At 43.6% G+C, this 20,564-nt stretch overlaps 1 protein-coding gene across 2 annotated transcripts in view; it reads left to right on the top strand.

Moving 5' to 3' along the window:
* The window catches only part of PAX5 (paired box 5), a 752,119-nt gene that overhangs the window by 689,627 nt on the left and 41,928 nt on the right, over positions 1-20,564 (top strand). For both annotated transcript variants that reach the window (XM_029602903.1, XM_029602894.1), the window contains one exon: positions 15,557-15,643. In XM_029602903.1, the coding sequence (XP_029458763.1) occupies positions 15,557-15,643 (87 nt within the window). The remainder of the gene's footprint in view (positions 1-15,556; positions 15,644-20,564) is intronic.

Below are 20,564 nucleotides of genomic sequence, written 5' to 3'. Positions count from 1 at the left end.
CACTGGTATAAAGGATGCCTGAAAAATGAAGTGGGAGTGAAAAGTATTAGGAGATGTAGGATACAGAGACCTTTATCTGAACTGTGATTTTAGGCAGCAGACTAGAGAAAGAAGTGTTGCCTGCAGACTTTTGACCATAAAGAACTGATTGCCCAAGAGATATGGAAAAGTAAGTAAAGGAAATATTGACTTTCATTGTATTGTGGTAGGCAGGAAGTGAATGCCTAAGTGTAATAACCTGGCAGTCTAAAAATAAAATACTAAAAGGATTAGCTCAGTGGGCTGGAAGGTGATGGAATCTCCTGATGTTAGCCCAGAAGGCAAAGATATCTGACTTGGGAGATTAATATCAAAACCTGCCAAGATATCACAGTGACAAATTGCATTTAAACAGAAGGTAATTTTCAAACAGTCTGTATAAGGAAATCAGCAAAAATGTGCATTTTACACCAATTTTCCAAGCAGAGTCTTGCATTGCAAATCATGTTAGTAATGATCTCTCAATGCTGATTTATTTATAGATAAGGCGATAATGTAAACATCCCCTGACTTATAATTTACTGCAGGAAGAAATAAACAGGAAACTTAAATCAAGGTTGCAAACACTAACACGGCAAGGCTTAAATCCAATCCAGTTATTTAGTTCAGGTTAATTTACACAATAATTCCTTTCTATGGACAGACACAGTAACTAATTCAGACACAACTTCTACTTACAGGATTAACTCAGAGCTTCAATAAGTTCACATCACATAAAATAACATCCCATCAGAACTGAAAAAGGATCTTGCGAGACTGGGAGACTGGACATCCAAATGGCATATGATATTTAATATTGACAAGCAGAAAGTGATACATATAGGGAAGAACAACCCAAATTATAGCTGCAAAATGAAACATTGGTAATCACCACCCAAGAAAGGAAATAGGCATCATCATGGATAATATATTGAAATCCTCTACTTAGTGTGCAGCAGCAACAAAGAAAGCAAATAGAATGCTAAGAATTATTAGGAAAGGAATGGAGACTATAATAAAGAATATATAAGTTATTATAAGTTATATGTAAACCGATACGATGTGCAAACGGCTGTCGGTATATAAAATTCTCTAAATAAAAAAATAAATAATGTCTTAATTTCTCTGTATTGGGTGCAGTTCTGATCAACTCATCTAAAAAAAGATGTAACAGAATTAGAAAAGCTACATAGAAAGATGAAAAAAATGATAAAGGGGTGGAACGGGTAAACGCGAATCGGTTGTTTAGTCTTTCAAAAAGTACAAAGACTAGGGGACACGCAATGAAGTTAATAACTAATACACTTAAGACAAAAAGGAGAAAATATTCTTTTACTCAATGCATAATTAAACTCTGGAATTCATGGCCAGAGGATTTTGTAAATGCTATTATTGTAGCTGTTTAAAAAATATTTGGACAAGTTCCTGGAAGAAAAGTCCATAAACCATTATTAAGGTGGGCTTGGGGAAACCCACTGCTTATTCCTGGAATCTATTGACCTTTTGGGATCCTGCCAGGTACTTGTGACCTGGAATGGCTACTGTTGTAAACAGGATACTAGGCTTGATGGACCTTTAGTCTAATCCAATGTGACAAATCATATGTTCTTATGAAAAATAGCTTATGGATCTTCCACTGAGATCCCACATTGTCATTTGATCTCCAAAGCTTCTAAATGCCAGGAATTCCTTCCTGTTGTTCCAGCATACCTTTTGAATCCCATAAAGACCAATCTAGATCCTAAGGAGTAGGGCCATATACCAGGCTATAAGTAATCTGGGCCTGGATTTCTCAGAACCATTCCGTGGTTCTACACACATCTTACCAGCCCTGAAAAGTAACATGAACAAACTCACTGACACAAACTTACACTTCCTTTTTGCAATGTGTAACTTGTGCATGCTAATTTGCATGCATACTTTTTAAAATCAGACATATACATGTAAATCCCAACTCCAACCCCTGGAATGCTTATCTTTTCTGTGCACAAAAGTGTGCGTGAAATTCGGTTACACACCTACTTTTGTGCACACAAACCACGGACAATTTTATAATGAACAATTTGAATACATAAACCCATGTTTAATGTACACTGAAAATCACCCCTTACGGGCTTGATTTTTAAAGTGGCTTAAATGAATAAAACACTTAAAGGTGCATTTTAAAAATCCTACATGCACCAAAACCGGGAGATACCCACACTAGTTTAGACGGCATGTGCCAAGCCACCCAAGGATGAATGTATCTCCCACTGTGCACACAAGTAAAAAGTTTCTGAAAAGGGGCAGAGCATGGGCGTGGTCTGGGTGGGGCATGGACCTGTTGGGGCCTGGCCAAGAAATGTGTGCGTAAATACTTATGTGTCCTTGCGCAAGCCAGGGTTCCCCGCCGTGTACATTTCTCTCTGCTATGGATGGCGTGTAAGTATTAAAACAAAAAATTCTAGGCTAGTCAGCAGGATTTTAAGGGTTGGGGCTAATGGGGGAAGGGAGACTATTAAAATAGGGGGCTTTGTAAGTTCTATCCCTAAACTGGGCGAACTGGGAAAACGGCGAATGATGTCAGCATGTATCCCTTATAAAATTCCCCCACTTATGTGGTAGAAGCGGCATTTGTGTGCACATGCCTATATCCATTTAAAATTGTGCACACATGTTCGCATGTCCAGGCTATTTCATAACATGTCATGCATGCATTTACATATGCATGTTATAAAATGGAGGCATCTCTAGCCGCGAGCCGGAAAATGCGCGCACATGTGCACCCACGCACCTGTTTAAAAATGACCATTCCTAGTGGTACTTTGAAAATGAACTGGGGGCCAGTGCACATAAAAGTACGTGTATAACCTGGATTCGTGCATACGTTTATGCACAGGGAGTAGGCATTGCAGATGGCAAAGTTAGGGCTGGGTTATGACTTGCATGCATATTTTCATATTTTCAAACATATGCAAATAGGTTGCCATGCACAAGTTATGCCCTGTTTGGAGCAGATGTAACTTTGTGTATGGACAATTCTGTGCATACTCAGCCAATTAGGGAAGGATAAGTTTGCTTTGAAATTTCTCAGGAAAATCTGGGTGTACAATGAACACCTGAATTTGACCGTTATTCAATTACCCTTCTTATGTATATTCAATGTTCATAATAGCCAAATGAAACATAATCTGATTGGCAATAACTTTTCTAGGAGCAGCTTGACTGCAAAGAATTTTGTCAACATCTGTGTCACTGGGATGTTGCTTTAAGGACAAATTTTAAAAGCCCTACGCATGACAAATCCGGGAGATATGTGCATGACTGGACACGCACGAGCCGCACAGATTTTAAGAGGCCCGCAGCCACATGCGTATCTCCTGGTACGCGGATAAAAAAAGGTTTGGCGAAAAAGGGGTGAGGCGGGGAGAAGGTGGGGCATGGGTGGGCTGGGACCCATGAAGTCAGTTACGCGCACTAGCACATGCCGAGATCCCACAACCGCGTAACTTGCTTCTGCTATGGACAGATGGGAAGTAGTTAAATTAAAAAAAAAAGGGTAATCAGTGGGGTTTTAGGGGCCGAGGCTAGTAGGGTAAAAGGGAGGCAAGTTAGGCAGGGGTTTAGGAAGTCCACTCCTTTACTGGAGCAAACTGGGAGGGAACTGGGAAATAGGCCTATTTTGTCACCGCGCGTATCTACTAAAATCTCCCCCTTAAGGGCTCAAGACAGGATTTTCATGTACATGCATGCATCGATATAAAATTGTGCGTGCATGTGCACGCGGGTAGCTGATTTTATAACATGCGTGCAAAAACGCACGTATGTTATAAAATCGGCACGTCCATGCGCGTGCGCCGGCAAACGCACGCACATTTGCACATGCGCATCAGTTTGAAAGTTACCATCTTACATTTTATCCCAATAGTAACGGTGAACTCTGAGACCCCACCAAAAATTATAGTTGCAAAAACAAAGATAAGTCCTGATAATGCAATATAAATGAGCTAGCAACACGGATAATTTATCCAATATATATATATGTAGGACCACAACTTAATCAGCTAAAACTAAAAATGTATGCTGAAATTAGATGGTCCACTTTTTGGGGTTTTTTTTTTAGAAATGTTCTTTTGAAATCACATAAAATAAACTCTATGGATGTTTTCACTTAATCCACAAGAACCCAGCTCATCATTTGTCCAGCCATATTTCCTTATATTTTATGGCATTAATATTATGGACTCTTTGTAAGATTTTGATTGGATAGAAAGATATCAAATGACCTAAAAATAGCATGTGTTGCCTGCAAACTTATACAAATGAAAACAGCAAGATCATGGCTGACATTGTCATGCAGATTTTACAAATTACTGTGTCACTGTTTGCCTCATGGCATTACAATATATGTATGAAAGACTGTACTGTAAGCGTTAAGAAAATAATCTAACTGGGTTTGCCAGAGAGCAAATATAAGAAATTTGCTTTCAAAATAGTGCACATTTCTAACATCTGCGTTAATCCTGTAGAAAACCGGATTCTTTGTAGGCCATGATATATTTTAGTGAATGAATGTAAGAATTATCCAGAGAGGTTGTAAATGAGCTCTTGAGATCACACAGGTTACTTCTTCAGATTTGACTGTGACACTTGAAGAGGGGATCTGTGTAGTCTCGAAAGTTTGCATACAACAGCATCTGTTATGTTGTTCTAATAAAGGATATCAAGAGCAGTAAAGAATCTACTTTTAAGAAAGAATATTTTGATATTGGCATTTCAGTAGTTTTCAGTTTCAGATAATATATCCTAGTGGAATCAGAGTTTACAGTCACTTAGACCAGAGAGGGCAAACTCCAGTCCTCACATGCTACAAACAGGCCAGGTTTTCAGGATATCCACAATTAATTTGCATGAGATAGATTTGCATACAATGAAGGCAAAGAATGAATCTAGCCAATATTTGAATATTACCTGAACAATTTTTAACCATGCAAATTTTTTTCTCTGCATTTTTCTTTTCTGATCCTTTTCTTTCCCTTTTTTGTTTTTTCCCTGCCATGCAGTTTCTGAACTCCCTTTAGAAATATCAGAGCAAAATATGTATATTTTGAGGTTTTTACAAATGTTTTGGTATGTATCACAATGTTCAGTAAAATAATTCTACTGTACATTAAATCAACATAAATGCCTGTAACTATTCTAAATGTAGATATAAGGCCCATTGTGATACCACATGGCTCTGAGTTGCAGGGCAGAGGTTGATCCAGTTCTGGATTTGTCGCACTGAATTTAAAGATTGTGGGGTAGATTTTAAAAGGAGCACACGTGGCGTACATGTGCACACACTACCTGGCGCGCACACATGTATACCTGATTTTATAACATGCGTGCACAGGCGCGCACATGTTATAAAATCGGGGGTCAGTACGCACAAGGGGGTGCACAATTATGCACCTACGCGTGCTGAGCTCACGTCGAGCCACACTGCCTTTCCCCGTTACCTCCCAGGCCACTCCGAAATCGGAATGGCCTCAGAGGGAACTTTCCTACCCACCCACCCCACCTTCCCTTCCCTTCCCCTACCTCCCCCGCCCTTTCCCCCCTACCTTTTACTTTGTTTTTTTTAAATCTCAAAACTTACTTCAGCCTTGGGGCTGAAATACGTTGCGCATGCCAGCCAACTGCCAGTGCGCGATCCCCGGCACAGCGGCAAATATGGACGCTGTGCCAGGAGCCTGACCCCACCCCGCCTCACCCCTGGACCTCCCCTTTTTGCAAGCCCTGGGACTTACACGCATCCCAGGGCTTTACATGCGTTGCTGGGCCATTTAAAATAGGCCCGCCACACGTAAACCCGGTTACGCGCACTAATCCTACGGATTTACATGCATAACCCTTTTAAAAACTGGCCCTGTAGTTCTAATTTCTTTAAGAAAATTGCAACTGCAAGTGCATATATTCAAAGAGGTACAACCAGGACTGGCTCAGCTTAAGAACATAAGAACATGTCATACTGGGTCAGACCAAGGGTCCATCAAGCCCAGCATCCTGTTTCCAACAGTGGCCAATCCAGGCCACAAGAACCTGGCAAGTACCCAAAAACCAAGTCTATTCCATGCTACCGCTGCTAGCAATAGCAGTGGCTACTATGCAAGTTAACTTAATTAATAGCAGGTAATGGTCTTCTTCTCCAAGAACTTATCCAATCCTTTTTTAAACACAGCTATACTAACTGCACTAACCACATCTTCTGGCAACAAATTCCAGAGTTTAATTGTGCGTTGAGTGAAAAAGAACTTTCTCCGATTAGTTGATTTTAAACACCTCTATCATATCCCCCCTCAGCCGTCTCTTCTCCAAGCTGAAAAGTCCTAACCTCTTTAGTCTTTCCTCATAGGGGAGCTGTTCCATTCCCTTTATCATTTTGGTCTCCCTTCTCTGTACCTTCTCCATCGCAATTATATCTTTTTTGAGATGCGGCGACCAGAATTGTACACAGTATTCAAGGTGCGGTCTCACCATGGAGCGATACAGAGGCATTATGACATTTTCCGTTTTATTCACCATTCCCTTTCTAATAATTCCCAACATTCTGTTTGCTTTTTTGACTATCGCAGCACACTGAACCAACGATTTCAATGTGTTATCCACTATGACACCTAGATCTCTTTCTTGGGTAGTAGCACCTAGTATGGAACCTAACATAGTGTGACTATAGCATGGGTTAGTTTCCCTATATGCATCACCTTGTACTTGTCCACATTAAATTTCATCTGCCATTTTGATGCCCAATTTTCCAGCCTCACATGATCTTCCTGCAATTTATCACAATCTGCTTGTGATTGAACTACTCTGAACAATTTTGTATCATCTGCAAATTTGATTACCTCACTTCTCGTATTTCTTTCCAGATCATTTATAAATATATTGAAAAGTAAGGGTCCCAATACAGATCCCTGAGGCACTCCACTGCCCACACCCTTCCACTGAGAAAATTGTCCATTTAATCCTACTCTCTGTTTCCTGTCTTTCAGCCAGTTTGTAATCCACGAAAGGACATCGCCACCTATCCCATGACTTTTTTATTTTTCCTAGAAGCCTCTCATGAGGAACTTTGTCAAATGCCTTCTGAAAATCCAAGTACACTACATCTACAGGTTCACCTTTATCCACATGTTTATTAACTCCTTCCAAAAAGTGAAGCAGATTTGTGAGGCAAGACTTGTCTTGGGTAAAACCGTGCTGACTTTCTTCCATTAAACCATGTCTTTCTATATGTTCTGTGATTTTGATGTTTAGAATACTTTCCACTATTTTTCCTGGCACTGAAGTCAGACTAACTGGTCTGTAGTTTCCCGGATCGTCTCTGGAGACCTTTTTAAATATGGGGGTTACATTAGCTATCCTCCAGTCTTCAGGTTCAATGGATGATTTTAATGACAGGTTACAAATTTTTACTAATAGGTCTGAAATTTCATTTTTTAGTTCCTTCAGAACTCTGGGGTATATACCATCCGGTCCAGGTGATTTACTACTCTTAAGTTTGTCAATCAGGTCTACCACATCTTCTAGGTTCACCGTGATTTGGTTTAGTCCATCTAAATCATTAGCCATGAAAACCTTCTCCAGTACGGGTACCTCCCCAACATCCTCTTCAGTAAACACCGAAGAAAAGAAATCATTTAATCTTTCCACGATGGCCTTATCTTCTCTAAGTGCCCCTTTAACCCCTCGATCATCTAACGGTGCTACTGACTCCCTCACAGGCTTTCTGCTTCGGATATATTTTAAAAAGTTTTTACTGTGAGTTTTTGCCTTTACGGCCAACTTCTTTTCAAATTCTCTCTTAGCCTGTCTTATCATTGTCTTACACTTAACTTGCCAATGTTTATGCATTATCCTATTTTCTTCTGTTGGATAAAGAGCCATATGGATAACCCTTAAACCCTACATGCCAGTTAGCATATGATCTAAAACAGTCATAAACTAACAAGTGTATGCACTTTAATTTCAGCACAGCACTTTTATTGAAAATGATGGCATACATAAAACTGTGAAGGTAGATACCTGTTCAAGAGGCCTATTTACTAAACTGCATTAAAATCTAATTAAGTTTCTGTAATACTATTCAGTAAACTATTGCCTCACCCTCTCGTGCAAATCCCATCCGCACCCCTCAAAATTTCAAATAAGAACAACCTCTTCTGGAGGCCGCCCTACAAGCATGCTGCCTTCTGGGCCCCTGCCTACCTTCACGAGTTGCTCGCCTGTAAAAGGACAGGAGTGATCCCCAGTTGCTTCTGCCCTGCTGTCACCAGAATGATTGATTCCTGTTGACTTGAAGGTTCATGTTTACCATGATCCCACTTAAACCTTTTGCATATTATCAGTGGCATAGTGAGGGGAGGTGTGGGGGTCCAAAGCCCCCAGATGCCATGCTGTCCTCTTTTTGTTTTGTTTTTTTTATCCGCATGCAGGTAGAAGGCAAGAAGAGGGTATTATTTGAAATGTCTTGTGTTTCTGTGACCTTAAGCATTTCTACAAGGAGGATGGTGGTGGTGGGAAGGAGGGAATCACAGGGGAGGAAACACAAATGTATTGGCCCCAGGCCCTGGAGACCTTGCTACGTCACTGCATATTACTAAGCTGTTTTTCATATATTTGCATGTGATGCAGCTCATTACTTTTATTGTATAAAGTAGTGTGTACTAATTTCTGATAATGTGCTATTTTCTGCATTAACATTTTTTAACGTACAATGAGTGCTGATTTTGGCATTTTAATATGCATTAATATGCTATTACTCAATAGGTGCCCAACATAGTAACACAGTAATTTAGGGGTAGATTTTCAAAGGGTTACGTGTGTAATATATGCACGTAACCCTTTAAAATCCCTCCTGTGCGCCGCCGAGCCTATTTTGCATAGGCTCGGCGGCGCACACAAGCCCCGGCACATGCGTATGTCCCGGGGCTTTGAAAAAGGGATGGGAAGGGGCAGGGGCATGGCACAGGTCCGGGGGCGGGACCGAGGCCTTCGGCACAGTGGCTGTGCCAGAGGATGGCGTGCCAGCAGCCGGCCAGTGTGCGCAAGATATGCCTGCTAGAGGCAGGCGTAAATATTTGAAATATTTAGGTAGGGCTGGGGGATGGGTTAGATAGGGGAAGGGAGGGGAAGGTGGGGGGAGCGGAAGAAAGGTTCCCTCCGAGGCCACTCCGATTTTGGAGCGGCCTCGAAGGGAACGGGGAAAACCATCGGGACTCCCCTAGGGCTCGGCGCGCGCAAGGTGCACAAGTGTGCACCCCCTTGCACACGCCGACCCTGGATTTTATAACATGCGCGCAGCATGTTAGAAAATCGTGTCTACATTTGTGTGCGCCGGGTAGCACGTACAAATGTACCCTGCGCTCGCTGGTTTAAAAATCTACCCCATAGTGAATTGTTGTGATTGACCAATCCGGAAGTGGATCCTTGGGCAGACCGCCGGAGGGAGACGGACGGGAGGCAGACTAGATGAAACGATGAATCTTCACCTGGAAACCCGTGACCCCTCCAGAGGAGCTGTAGAGGCCCGGGTCGCTAGGGCTTAGGAGTCTTCACCCTGGAAGCCCGAGATCCCCCCAGGAGGAGCCTGTAGGGACCCGGACCCCTGGGTCTTAGGTGATAACAGAAGAATCCAAGGAAGCGATACGAACCGGGGTACAAGCAGGCAGAGAGCGGAGTCAGGCAGGCAGAGATCAGGAACCAGGCAGGCAAACGATACCGGAGTCAGGCAGGCAGAAGTCAGGAACCAGGCAGGCAGATAAACGATACCAGAGTCAGGCAGGCAGAAGTCAGGAACCAGGCAGGCAGATAAACGATACCAGAGTCAGGCAGGCAGAAGTCAGGAACCAGGCAGGCAGATAAACGATACCAGAGTCAGGCAGGCTGAAGTCAGGAACCAGATAGGCAGACGAACGATGGCAACTAGCACTCCGAAGAGAAACCTCGTTGCAAGGCGAATTGCAACTTCAAAAGTCCCGGCTTAAATCCCCTGCTCAATCAGCTGACGTCAAAAGAGGCGTGTCTGCACATCCGGGTGCAGACGCCTCAAAACACGGCTCCTCGCGCACGCGCGTACCAGGGCTGGGGGGAGGAGTTCCTGACGGCGTCTCCACGAGGAGACGCCGCTGCCATGCGGCCCTGGAGGCCAGAAACCCGGCGGTTCACGGTGCCACGGAGGAAGGTAAGAGCCCGGTCACTAGGCTAGTGACCGGGATCGTAACAGTACCCCCCACTTTACGCCCCCTCTTTAAAGGACCGGGCCTTCCAGGGTTGTCCAAGTGAAATTGGGACAGCAGAGTCTTATCCAGGATGTTCCGCGCAGGTTCCCAGGAATCTTCCTCAGGACCACAGCCTTCCCAGGCTAGCAAATATTCCCACCGACGATTGTGAAATCGTACGTCCCGTACCTCGTGTACTTGATAGACCGGATCCCCAGGAGACGATGCTGAGACATCATCCGGAGTGAGGTGATGATAACGTGAGTGGACCACAGGTTTTAACAGGGACACATGAAATACATTGTGAATGCGCAATGATGATGGCAGTCGAAGTCTGTAGGATACCAATCCAATACGTTCTGCCACTGGAAATGGACCACAGAATTTAGGAGCCAACTTGCGAGAGTAACCTGAAAGGTGCAAATTCTTGGTACTTAACCATACTTTAGTACCAGGTAGTAGTGTCGGAGCAGCCCATCTATGACGATTCGCTGTTGTCTGTGCTTTCTGTGCTGCAGACGAAAGACGATGCTGAAGTGACGACCATAGGTGACGAAATTGAGTTGCTGCTGACTGAGCCGCAGGAGATGCCACCTCCACTGGAACTGGGACAGGAGGTTTGAGATGACGACCAAAAACCGTTTGAAAAGGTGATTGGCCCGTGACAGAGTGTTCATGGTTATTATATGCAAATTCTGCCCAAGGCAACAACGCCACCCAATTATCTCTTTTCTCAGAAATGAAACTGCGGAGAAAAGACTTGAGAGACCGATTCATTCTTTCCGTCTGTCCATTACTTTGGGGGTGAAAAGCGGTGGAGAAATTCAACTGAACCCCGAACTGTTTGCAAAGGGCTCGCCAATAGCGAGCTGTAAACTGAGGTCCACGGTCAGAGACTATACTTTGTGGAAGACCATGGACTCGAAAGATGTGTTGTACGAACAGCTTTGCTAACTCAGGTGCAGAAGGCAGTTTGTCCAGTGGTACGAGATGTACCATTTTAGAAAAACGGTCCACAATAACCCAAATTACAGTCTTACCCTCTGAAGGAGGGAGATCTACCACAAAGTCTGTGGCAATATGTGTCCATGGTTCTGTGGCAATGGGTAACGGTTGTAGCAGGCCCCAAGGTCGACCAGAAAGTGGCTTTTGCCTGGCACATACTGGGCAAGATGCCACGTATTCCTGAACGTCCTGACGTACCCGAGGCCACCAGTAGAATCGATTCAAAAGAGTGAGAGTTCTTACTCGGCCGGCATGACCTCCTGTAAGGGAGTCGTGAGCCCACTCCAGAACCTTCCTTCGGTCTCGTCGAGGTACTACTACTCGTCCTTGCTGAGATACACTAGTGCAGTCAAGAGAAATCCTGGCTGGGTCAATGATATACTGTGGAGAGTCACTCCTTTCCTCAAGGATGGTGTTACGGGACAGAGCATCGGCTCGGATGTTCTTAGCGGCGGGTCGGTACTTGAGGATAAAATCGAACCGACTAAAGAACAATGACCATCTCGCCTGCCTGGGATTGAGGCGTTGGGCTTGGGAAAGAAACTCCAGGTTCTTATGGTCAGTGTACACCGTGATTTGGTGCTGAGCTCCTTCTAGCCACTGCCTCCATGCCTCAAACGCCAACTTGATGGCGAGAAGTTCTTTATCGCCGATACCGTAATTGTTTTCGGCAGGAGTGAATCTCTTCGAGAAATACGAGCATGGGAGTAGAGTTCCTGCACTAGAGTGCTGAGAAAGTACTGCACCTACCGCCACACTGGACGCATCTACCTCCACTATGAAGGGACGTGACGGATCAGGGTGTCGTAGGCAAGTATCCAACAGAAACGCGTCCTTTAAATCTTGAAACGCTTTACAAGCCTCCGCAGACCAGTGGCGAACATCCGCTCCTTTCCTTGTTAAGGCTGTCAAAGGTGCCACCAGCCGGGAGTATCCTGGAATAAAGTGTCTGTAAAAGTTGGCGAAGCCCAGAAAGCGTTGCAACGCCTTTAATCCTGTAGGCTGAGGCCACTTCTTGATGGCCGAAACCTTCTCTGGGTCCATGCGAAATCCTGTGGCAGACACGATATACCCTAAGAAAGGCAAAGAGTCCTGCTCAAAGAGACATTTTTCCAGTTTGGCGTAAAGGTGCTGGTCTCGGAGAATCTGAAGAACTTGCCGGACCTGTCGGCGATGAGAATCCAAATCTTGCGAAAATATGAGAACATCATCCAGATAGACAATGACACAAGTGTTTAGCAGTTCCCTAAGAATCTCATTCATGAGATGCTGGAATACGGCAGGAGCATTGCACAAGCCGAATGGCATAACCAGATATTCGTAGTGCCCGTCCCGGGTGTTGAAAGCAGTCTTCCACTCATCCCCGGGACGGATGCGCACTAGATTGTAGGCTCCTCTTAGGTCCAGTTTGGTAAAAACTCGAGCCCCCTGGAGTCTGTCCAAAAGTTCTGGGATCAAGGGTAACGGGTAGCGGTTCTTTTTAGTAATCCTATTTAAACCACGGTAGTCGATGCAAGGACGTAAAGATCCGTCCTTTTTGGCTACAAAAAAGAATCCTGCCCCTGCAGAAGACTTAGACTGACGTATAAACCCCTTAGCGAGGTTCTCCTTAATATAATCGGACATGGCTTTAGTCTCTGGTTGGGATAAAGGATACACCCTACCCCGGGGTGGTGTAGTACCGGGAAGAAGCTCGATGGCACAGTCGAAGGGACGGTGTTGTGGCAGCAACTCCGCCTTTTCCTTAGAAAATACATCGGAAAACTCACTGTACACCGCCGGAAGAATTGGCCCCGCATGTGCCAGAGTAATGGGAGAACTCCCAGTAGTAGTAATGCAGGACTGGAAGCACTGTGGACTCCATTGAGCAATCTGTAAATTGTCCCAGTGAATTATAGGAGAGTGTTGCTGTAACCACGGTAGGCCAAGAACTATAGGATGTACCGACTTTTCCAAGACCAGGAAAGAGATCACCTCGCTGTGGAACAGGCCGGTCTGGAGAGAAATCGGAGCTGTAACCAAGGAGATACTCCCGGCCAATGGGGTCCCTTGAATGGAGGTGACTCGCAAGGAGGGCTCCCGAGGTTGAGTAGCTATTTGCAGGCGCTCAACCAGAGACTGAGCAATGAAGTTTCCTCCAGCCCCTGAGTCGATCAGAGCCCAAGTTTCAAAAGACTCCTCGGGAAATTTTAAAGTTACCGGTACCGTACATTGAGGAGCAGCGTTCAAACAGCCCAGGGGACACTCCTCCCTTACTCCTAGGCGTGAGCGTTTCCCGGCCGTTCTTTGCAATTAGACAGGAAATGTCCTTTCCCGCCGCAATACAAACACAGACCTTGTGTCCTGCGGCGGCGCTTCTCCTCCTCAGTCAGGGTAGTTCTTCCCAGCTGCATTGGCTCATCAGAAGATGGTGTTGCGGTAGCCCCCGTAGACCGGGGAACAGAGGCAAGAGGTCTGGACGAGACCGGCGCTAGTGGCGACATGCGCCGTAGTGGGCGTACCTCTCTAGCCCGCTGTTGCAACCGCTGATCAATGCGTCCAGCAAGCTCTATGAGAGCATTGAGATCTTCAGGGAGCTCTCTGGCAGCAAGAATGTCTTTAATCCGGCCTGCTAGACCTTCAAGAAAAATCCCCCGAAGGGCATCATCTCGCCACCCCACCTCAAGCGCCAGGGTGCGGAACTCCAGAGCGTACTCCGCCAGTGTACGTGGTCCTTGGCGAATTTGCAAGAGCTCCGAAGTCGCTGAAGTTTGGCGAGCAGGCTCATCGAACGCGGCCCTGAACTCAGCCACAAAGAGGTCCAGACTCGAGAGAGCGGCATCATTCTTCTCCCACATAGGAGATGCCCAATTCAGTGCCTTGTCATCCAGCAGGGAGAAAATGTACGCCACCTTGACTGCATCAGTAGGAAACTGATTGGGAAGTAGAGCGAACCGCACATAGCACTGATTGAGAAATCCACGGCAAGCTTTGGCATCCCCAGCATAACGAGAAGGAGCAGGCAGCTGGGTCTGAGTCTGGAATGTGACTACTGGAGCCGGAACCGGAGGCGGAGCCTGTCCAGGAGGTTCATTGTCCATTCGAGTAGCCATGCGCTCAACCGTGGCTACTAACGAATCCAACAACTGTTGCTGCTGCACCAGGCGTTGTGCCAACCCAGGAATGGCCTGAAGCCCAGCGAGATCTGCCGGATCCATGGCCTTGCAAACTGTTGTGATTGACCAATCCGGAAGTGGATCCTTGGGCCGACCGCCGGAGGGAGACGGACGGGAGGCAGACTAGATGAAACGATGAATCTTCACCTGGAAACCCGTGACCCCTCCAGAGGAGCTGTAGAGGCCCGGGTTGCTAGGGCTTAGGAGTCTTCGCCCTGGAAGCCCGAGATCCCCCCAGGAGGAGCCTGTAGGGACCCGGACCGCTGGGTCTTAGGTGATAACAGAAGAATCCAAGGAAGCGATACGAACCGGGGTACAAGCAGGCAGAGAGCGGAGTCAGGCAGGCAGAGATCAGGAACCAGGCAGGCAAACGATACCGGAGTCAGGCAGGCAGAAGTCAGGAACCAGGCAGGCAGATAAACGATACCAGAGTCAGGCAGGCAGAAGTCAGGAACCAGGCAGGCAGATAAACGATACCAGAGTCAGGCAGGCTGAAGTCAGGAACCAGGCAGGCAGATAAACGATACCAGAGTCAGGCAGGCTGAAGTCAGGAACCAGATAGGCAGACGAACGATGGCAACTAGCACTCCGAAGAGAAACCTCGTTGCAAGGCGAATTGCAACTTCAAAAGTCCCGGCTTAAATCCCCTGCTCAATCAGCTGACGTCAAAAGAGGCGTGTCTGCACATCCGGGTGCAGACGCTTCAAAACACGGCTCCTCGCGCGCGCGCGTACCAGGGCTGGGGGGAGGAGTTCCTGACGGCGTCTCCACGAGGAGACGCCGCTGCCATGCGGCCCTGGAGGCCAGAAACCCGGCGGTTCGCGGCGCCACGGAGGAAGGTAAGAGCCCGGTCACTAGGCTAGTGACCGGGATCGTAACAGTGAATAATGGCAGATAAAGACCAAAATAGCCCATTTAGTCTGCGCAATTGATTTGAGTCTTTAGAACATTTTAAAGGGTAACTTCCCACATGTAAATAATCCAATTGCAGTATTTCATTAAACCTTTTAATTTTTCTTCATGTGATAATGCCTATGCATATTTCATTTTTTCCTTTTTTAGCATATGTCCTATTACTAAAGTAAACAACAAAATATAAAATAATTTTTTTAATGCTATTTTGTCTCTTAAACTTAGGGAGTGATTTCTCTGGAAGTCCTTACAGTCATCCACAGTATTCAACATACAATGATTCTTGGAGATTTCCCAATCCTGGATTACTAGGTGAGCAATTGTTTTTCCTCTATGGTCCTAGTGCTGCATGTCCAATCAGTGATTTTATAGTAGACGCATATCTATTTCAGCTATAATCGTGTAGTACTAATATTGTATATTGTAATAGTATTTACATTTCAAAAACTATCAAATATAGTGCAAGCATAAAACCAATTGCTATCACATTTCCATCAATCCAGATGCATGTGTTTCTGAAGTTCTATGATATCTTGTTTAGGCAAGGCATTATGCATTTTAAACAACAAAACCATTATGTGTTTCATTATATATGAAGAACAATATATTATAACAAGCACTTAACATGCAGTGCAAATCCAAAGGGAACTTTTCATTCCAGAATAGTCCAAGATATTGCCTTCACAAGCTATGCAAATGAGATTTAACATGTAAAATCAACATGTCTTTTTCGTTCTACTAATTTTGAGAATGGAAAAAAAAAATTGAATCACAAAATAGATTACGCTATACAAGGTCAAAGTAACTAATTTCCAGGACACGGAATCATTTTCATAAAGAACATGATATAATCACTGGACTGTAACTTCTTGTATGTTAAAGAAATGGCGAACACTTCACAATGATTGTTTCAACATAAATTGCTTGCTAGTCTGAATCTAACCACAGATCCTAATCTTTCCATAATACTAATTTGAGCAGGTCTTGTAATTCAAAATATGTCCTATGTGGACCCCAATTTGTGCTTGTTCATCAAGTCACTTTAACAATACACAGAGAATGGAGTATAGGCATAATGTTTTATATCACTGTCATAAAGTAGCCCATTTTGACCTTATATAAAATAATTAGAATTTGTTTGCATAATTTACATGGCTGAGTTAAGTAAAAATTTCAATTAATTATCATCACTCAACTACAGGAAATCTTAAAGTTATGGAAGATAAGTTGCAATATGTGACTTGTATTGAATACATAAAGTTTTTGGTATTTTCACTTATATTTTATTGCTTGGTCTATATGAGACTTATCTGGCTATCTTACTTAAGTGGATAAGTAGCACTTTTAAGACTTATTGAACTAATTAGTGGCAAATCCACTATTTAGGTGGATAAATCCGAATTTATCCAGCTAAATGGCTTGCAACTGCTCTGCGTATGTATTTTTACTTATTTCTTTAAATATATATGCAGGGAGGTTTTACACTCATATAGGTGAATTTTAAAAGAAATTACACATGCAAATGTAACATACTGTTGTAACCATTTTAAAAAGCCATTTACACACGTAAAGAACACTTTCATGTGAATATCCTATAGACAATTCAAAGGCATGTATTGTAGCAATTTTCAAAAGCCTACTTACACATGCAAAGTGCATTTATATGTGTAAAACCCAATTTTAAGAATGTAAATGCTTTTTAAAATCAGTCTCTTATAAATTAACCTGCATTTACCCCCTGTGTTTTTACGCTTGTAGGTCAGAACATTTTCTAGCATGCATGTCAGTAAAATTACTAGTTTTACCAATTTATGCAGCAGTTTGTGCAATCCACTCTATTTTCCAATATCGCATCCAAAACAAATCTGTGTTGCCAAAATTGTAAAAAAAAAAAAAAAAAAAATCTATGCCCAGACTTCTGGCCATATCCCACTGCCACCCAGAGTTCTTCCCCATCATCTTAGTACATCTGTGATCTGCAAAGTGGGATAGGAGCAATCTCCAGTCATTTCTGTCATACTGATGCCATATTTAATAATAGTACTGGTTATCCTGAGAACATACTCCAAAATGATGCCAGTCTCGGGTTAGCCCCTGTCATTTTGAAGTATGGCACTGGTGTAGCAGGAGTGATTAGGGAAGATCTTCTTTTGCAGACCACAGATGGGGTAAGATGATGGGAAAGGGATCATGGCAGGGAGGCAGCTGGGGGCTTGCCACAAGGCCAGAAGCCTGAGAGCTGAGAGGGGGGAGGTTTAAAATTTAGTTGGCACTATTTTTTGGGAGTGAGTGGAACAGGGCCCCAGGGCTGGCTGTGAATGCTAGTGTTTTAAATTAAAAAAAAAAAGAAATGAAATGAGAAACAAACAAAATTGAGTTTGTTTTTCTTTTGTTTTATTTTGCAAACAAAAAGAAACAAAATAGGAAATTTTGTTATTTCCTTTTTCATTTCAAATGAAAGCACATCCTACTAGGCCAAGCCTCCACTCAGGCTTTCATTTGAGACCCCCTGTTCACAGGGGGTCACCTTCAGGTGCTGCAGGGTCCTGGATCACAATTCATCCAAAGCTTTTGCCATAAGGCCCCAGGGGAATTCATACAGTCCAAATTAATAGTCCACACCTAGAGTTTGTTCCAAAATAAGAAAACAGAATTTCTTTAGAGTCATCCAAATTAAAATCCAATAAAAGACAGAGAACTCTCACTAGCCAGGCACCTGTCTCCTACTTAGGGGGGGGGGCACCTGTCTCCTACTGGTTAGGGGCCTCGTGCCCCTAACCAGGGGCACGAGGCCCATCTCACGTGGATTAAGGAAACTAACAAAACTCAGCTCCTTCTCTGTCAACTTCTAACCAAAAATACCATACAGATCTCTAACCCTGCCTGCATTTAGCAAGCAGGAGCATTCCACTGCAGGGGTCTTATAGCAAGGGGTTTGCTCCATTCCTACACTCCTTTATGGCAAGTCTTTGTCTAGGGACAATTAGTGGAGATCCCAAGGCGGTCTTTACACTTGTAAGAACCAAAGAAGAAGACAATAGTGCCTAGAAGGCCTGTCATTGAAAGTGGTGCAGGCCAACACATTAACACATTTAAAAGCATTTGGGACAGATGTAGAGAGTAGTGATAGGAGATAGGGTAAAAGAGATGGGGGAGGGGAAAGGGCATTGGTTTAAGTGGGAATTTATATGTTCATCTACCCAAAGTGGCAGAGGACCAGACAAGAAGAAATTGGGAAGCCAATTGATCCTAATTTGCCATCATTTACTATGTTACTACGATGGTGGTTTAACCAGTTCTGAGATCTGTGATAGAAAGGAGCCAGTATCTGAATGTAATCTCTCTCTCCCTCCTCCAGCGGGTATACTTTATAAAATAGCATGTATCTTTGCACGTGGTGAGATACACATGTTTATGGGCGCAGGCGCGGCCCTTTTAAAATCTACCTGGTTCTTGCAACTGTTGCAGATACAAAACTAGACAATACACAGTGCCCCAAAAATCCTCAAACTTGAGCATGGTACAGGACTTAGCAGATTCCTCCTAGTTCTTCCAAGGTATCTTCTTTTTTAGAAACCCTTGGACTGCAGGAAAATTCTCTGTTCCCGCACAAGAATAACCACATTCTACCTGATGAGTGTCTCAGCACCTTGGCAAGGCCCTCCTTTTTCTTTCATCCTTGGGAAAAACAAGAACACTTATTGGTTTTGAATACCACAGGATCCACACAGAATCCTTTGAAAAACATTAAAGAGAGGAAAACCACCTTCTCACTTCCTATAGCCCAGTGAGAGCCACAGCCTTCGGCTGCCTCTCGTGAGCTCCTTTCAGTGTCAAAATCCTCAAAGATGCTGGGGAGGGAGGTCCCAGTCAGATTTGGGGTGCATGCTGATGTGGAGAGAGCCTCAGTCTGTGGCTCCCAGCTGAGGAATGCCACTATAAAGACTGAGCTAGACTGAGAGAAAATACCTTACAGTTGAAAATGAAGTTTCATTGTCTTGTATTCCTGTAGAAGCAAGTTCCAATTTAGCCAAAAGCACAGGAGGAAGCTGTTGTGCCAAACTCTCCTGAAAAAAAAAGATGTGTTTAGTAATATAAATCAGTAATGTTACAGGCTTAAGATATTTGGAATATGACACAATTCTTAAACTTTGAGATGCTTACTTTCAAACAGTGAAGTGCCCAGCAATTCCACCAGATGTCAGTGTGCGTCATGATATATAAGACTTCTTGCACAGTACATTGCAATAACTAACAAAAAACAAAAAAGCGCTTTCATTTGACAATACATAGTAGAAAGGTTATAGCTAGCTGCAAAATACAAAGGATGATAGGCTGGTTTTAAGCCTGCTTTAAAAAAAAAACATGCTAAAAGTGGATAATAGCAACTCCAGTCTAATGAAGAAAAATGATTCAATTTCATGCTGGTTTGTAGTAATAACTTCTTTTACCATTTCCACTCATTACCTTTGACGTGATGTTGATCATGGCAGATTTTGTTTGATGCACTGTTCCCAGTTCTGAACTGATGTGATTTGTGTGCATTGTGAAATGTAAGTGAGTCTGACAGGATTCTCTTTTGGATACACCTGAGCTATCTGGCTGTTATAGGGGACGAGGGTCATCAAAAGATTGACGATATTGGCATGGGCTTCAGAGTGGGTGAAAGGTTTGGAGCCAGTTAATTAGGATTAGAATCAGTCTTTCTGTGGGGTTCTAGAAAAAGATTAAAGAACAAGAATAAGCCTCAAATGACTGTGTCAAGGAACAAATTGATGATAATATGAATTAGAAAGCCGGCAAAAATAATAATGACAAAGGACTGGCCCGGTTTTTTTTATGAGACTATAATGATAGAGAAAGACTGAATGCTTTGTGATGTGAAGTTTTCATCTTGCTAGAAAAACAGGAGTTTTTGATTTCACCATACAAATGTGAATTGGAACACATCAAGCCTAGCAGAATAAATATGAGCCTGTCAGAGAGTGTGAGAGGTAGAAGGAGCTTGAAAGAATACCTTTTTATTGTTGTGATGAATTAGAAGATGGTATTGTAGGAAATTTACAAGAGTGTAGTCAAATGAGAGCAAAATAATCATTTGTCTACAAATGCGCCTTCTTTTTTAAATTCTACAGAACATTTATTCTGCTACCTTTGAAAGCCATTTCATTTTCTCCTGAATGATCTCTGGGTTTTGTATATTAACCCTTTTACCCGACAGGTCATTGTAAAT

Source organism: Rhinatrema bivittatum, chromosome 1, assembly GCF_901001135.1.
Source record: "Rhinatrema bivittatum chromosome 1, aRhiBiv1.1, whole genome shotgun sequence".
Classification (NCBI taxonomy): domain Eukaryota; kingdom Metazoa; phylum Chordata; class Amphibia; order Gymnophiona; family Rhinatrematidae; genus Rhinatrema; species Rhinatrema bivittatum.
This window is presented reverse-complemented; position numbering and strand designations above follow the sequence as displayed.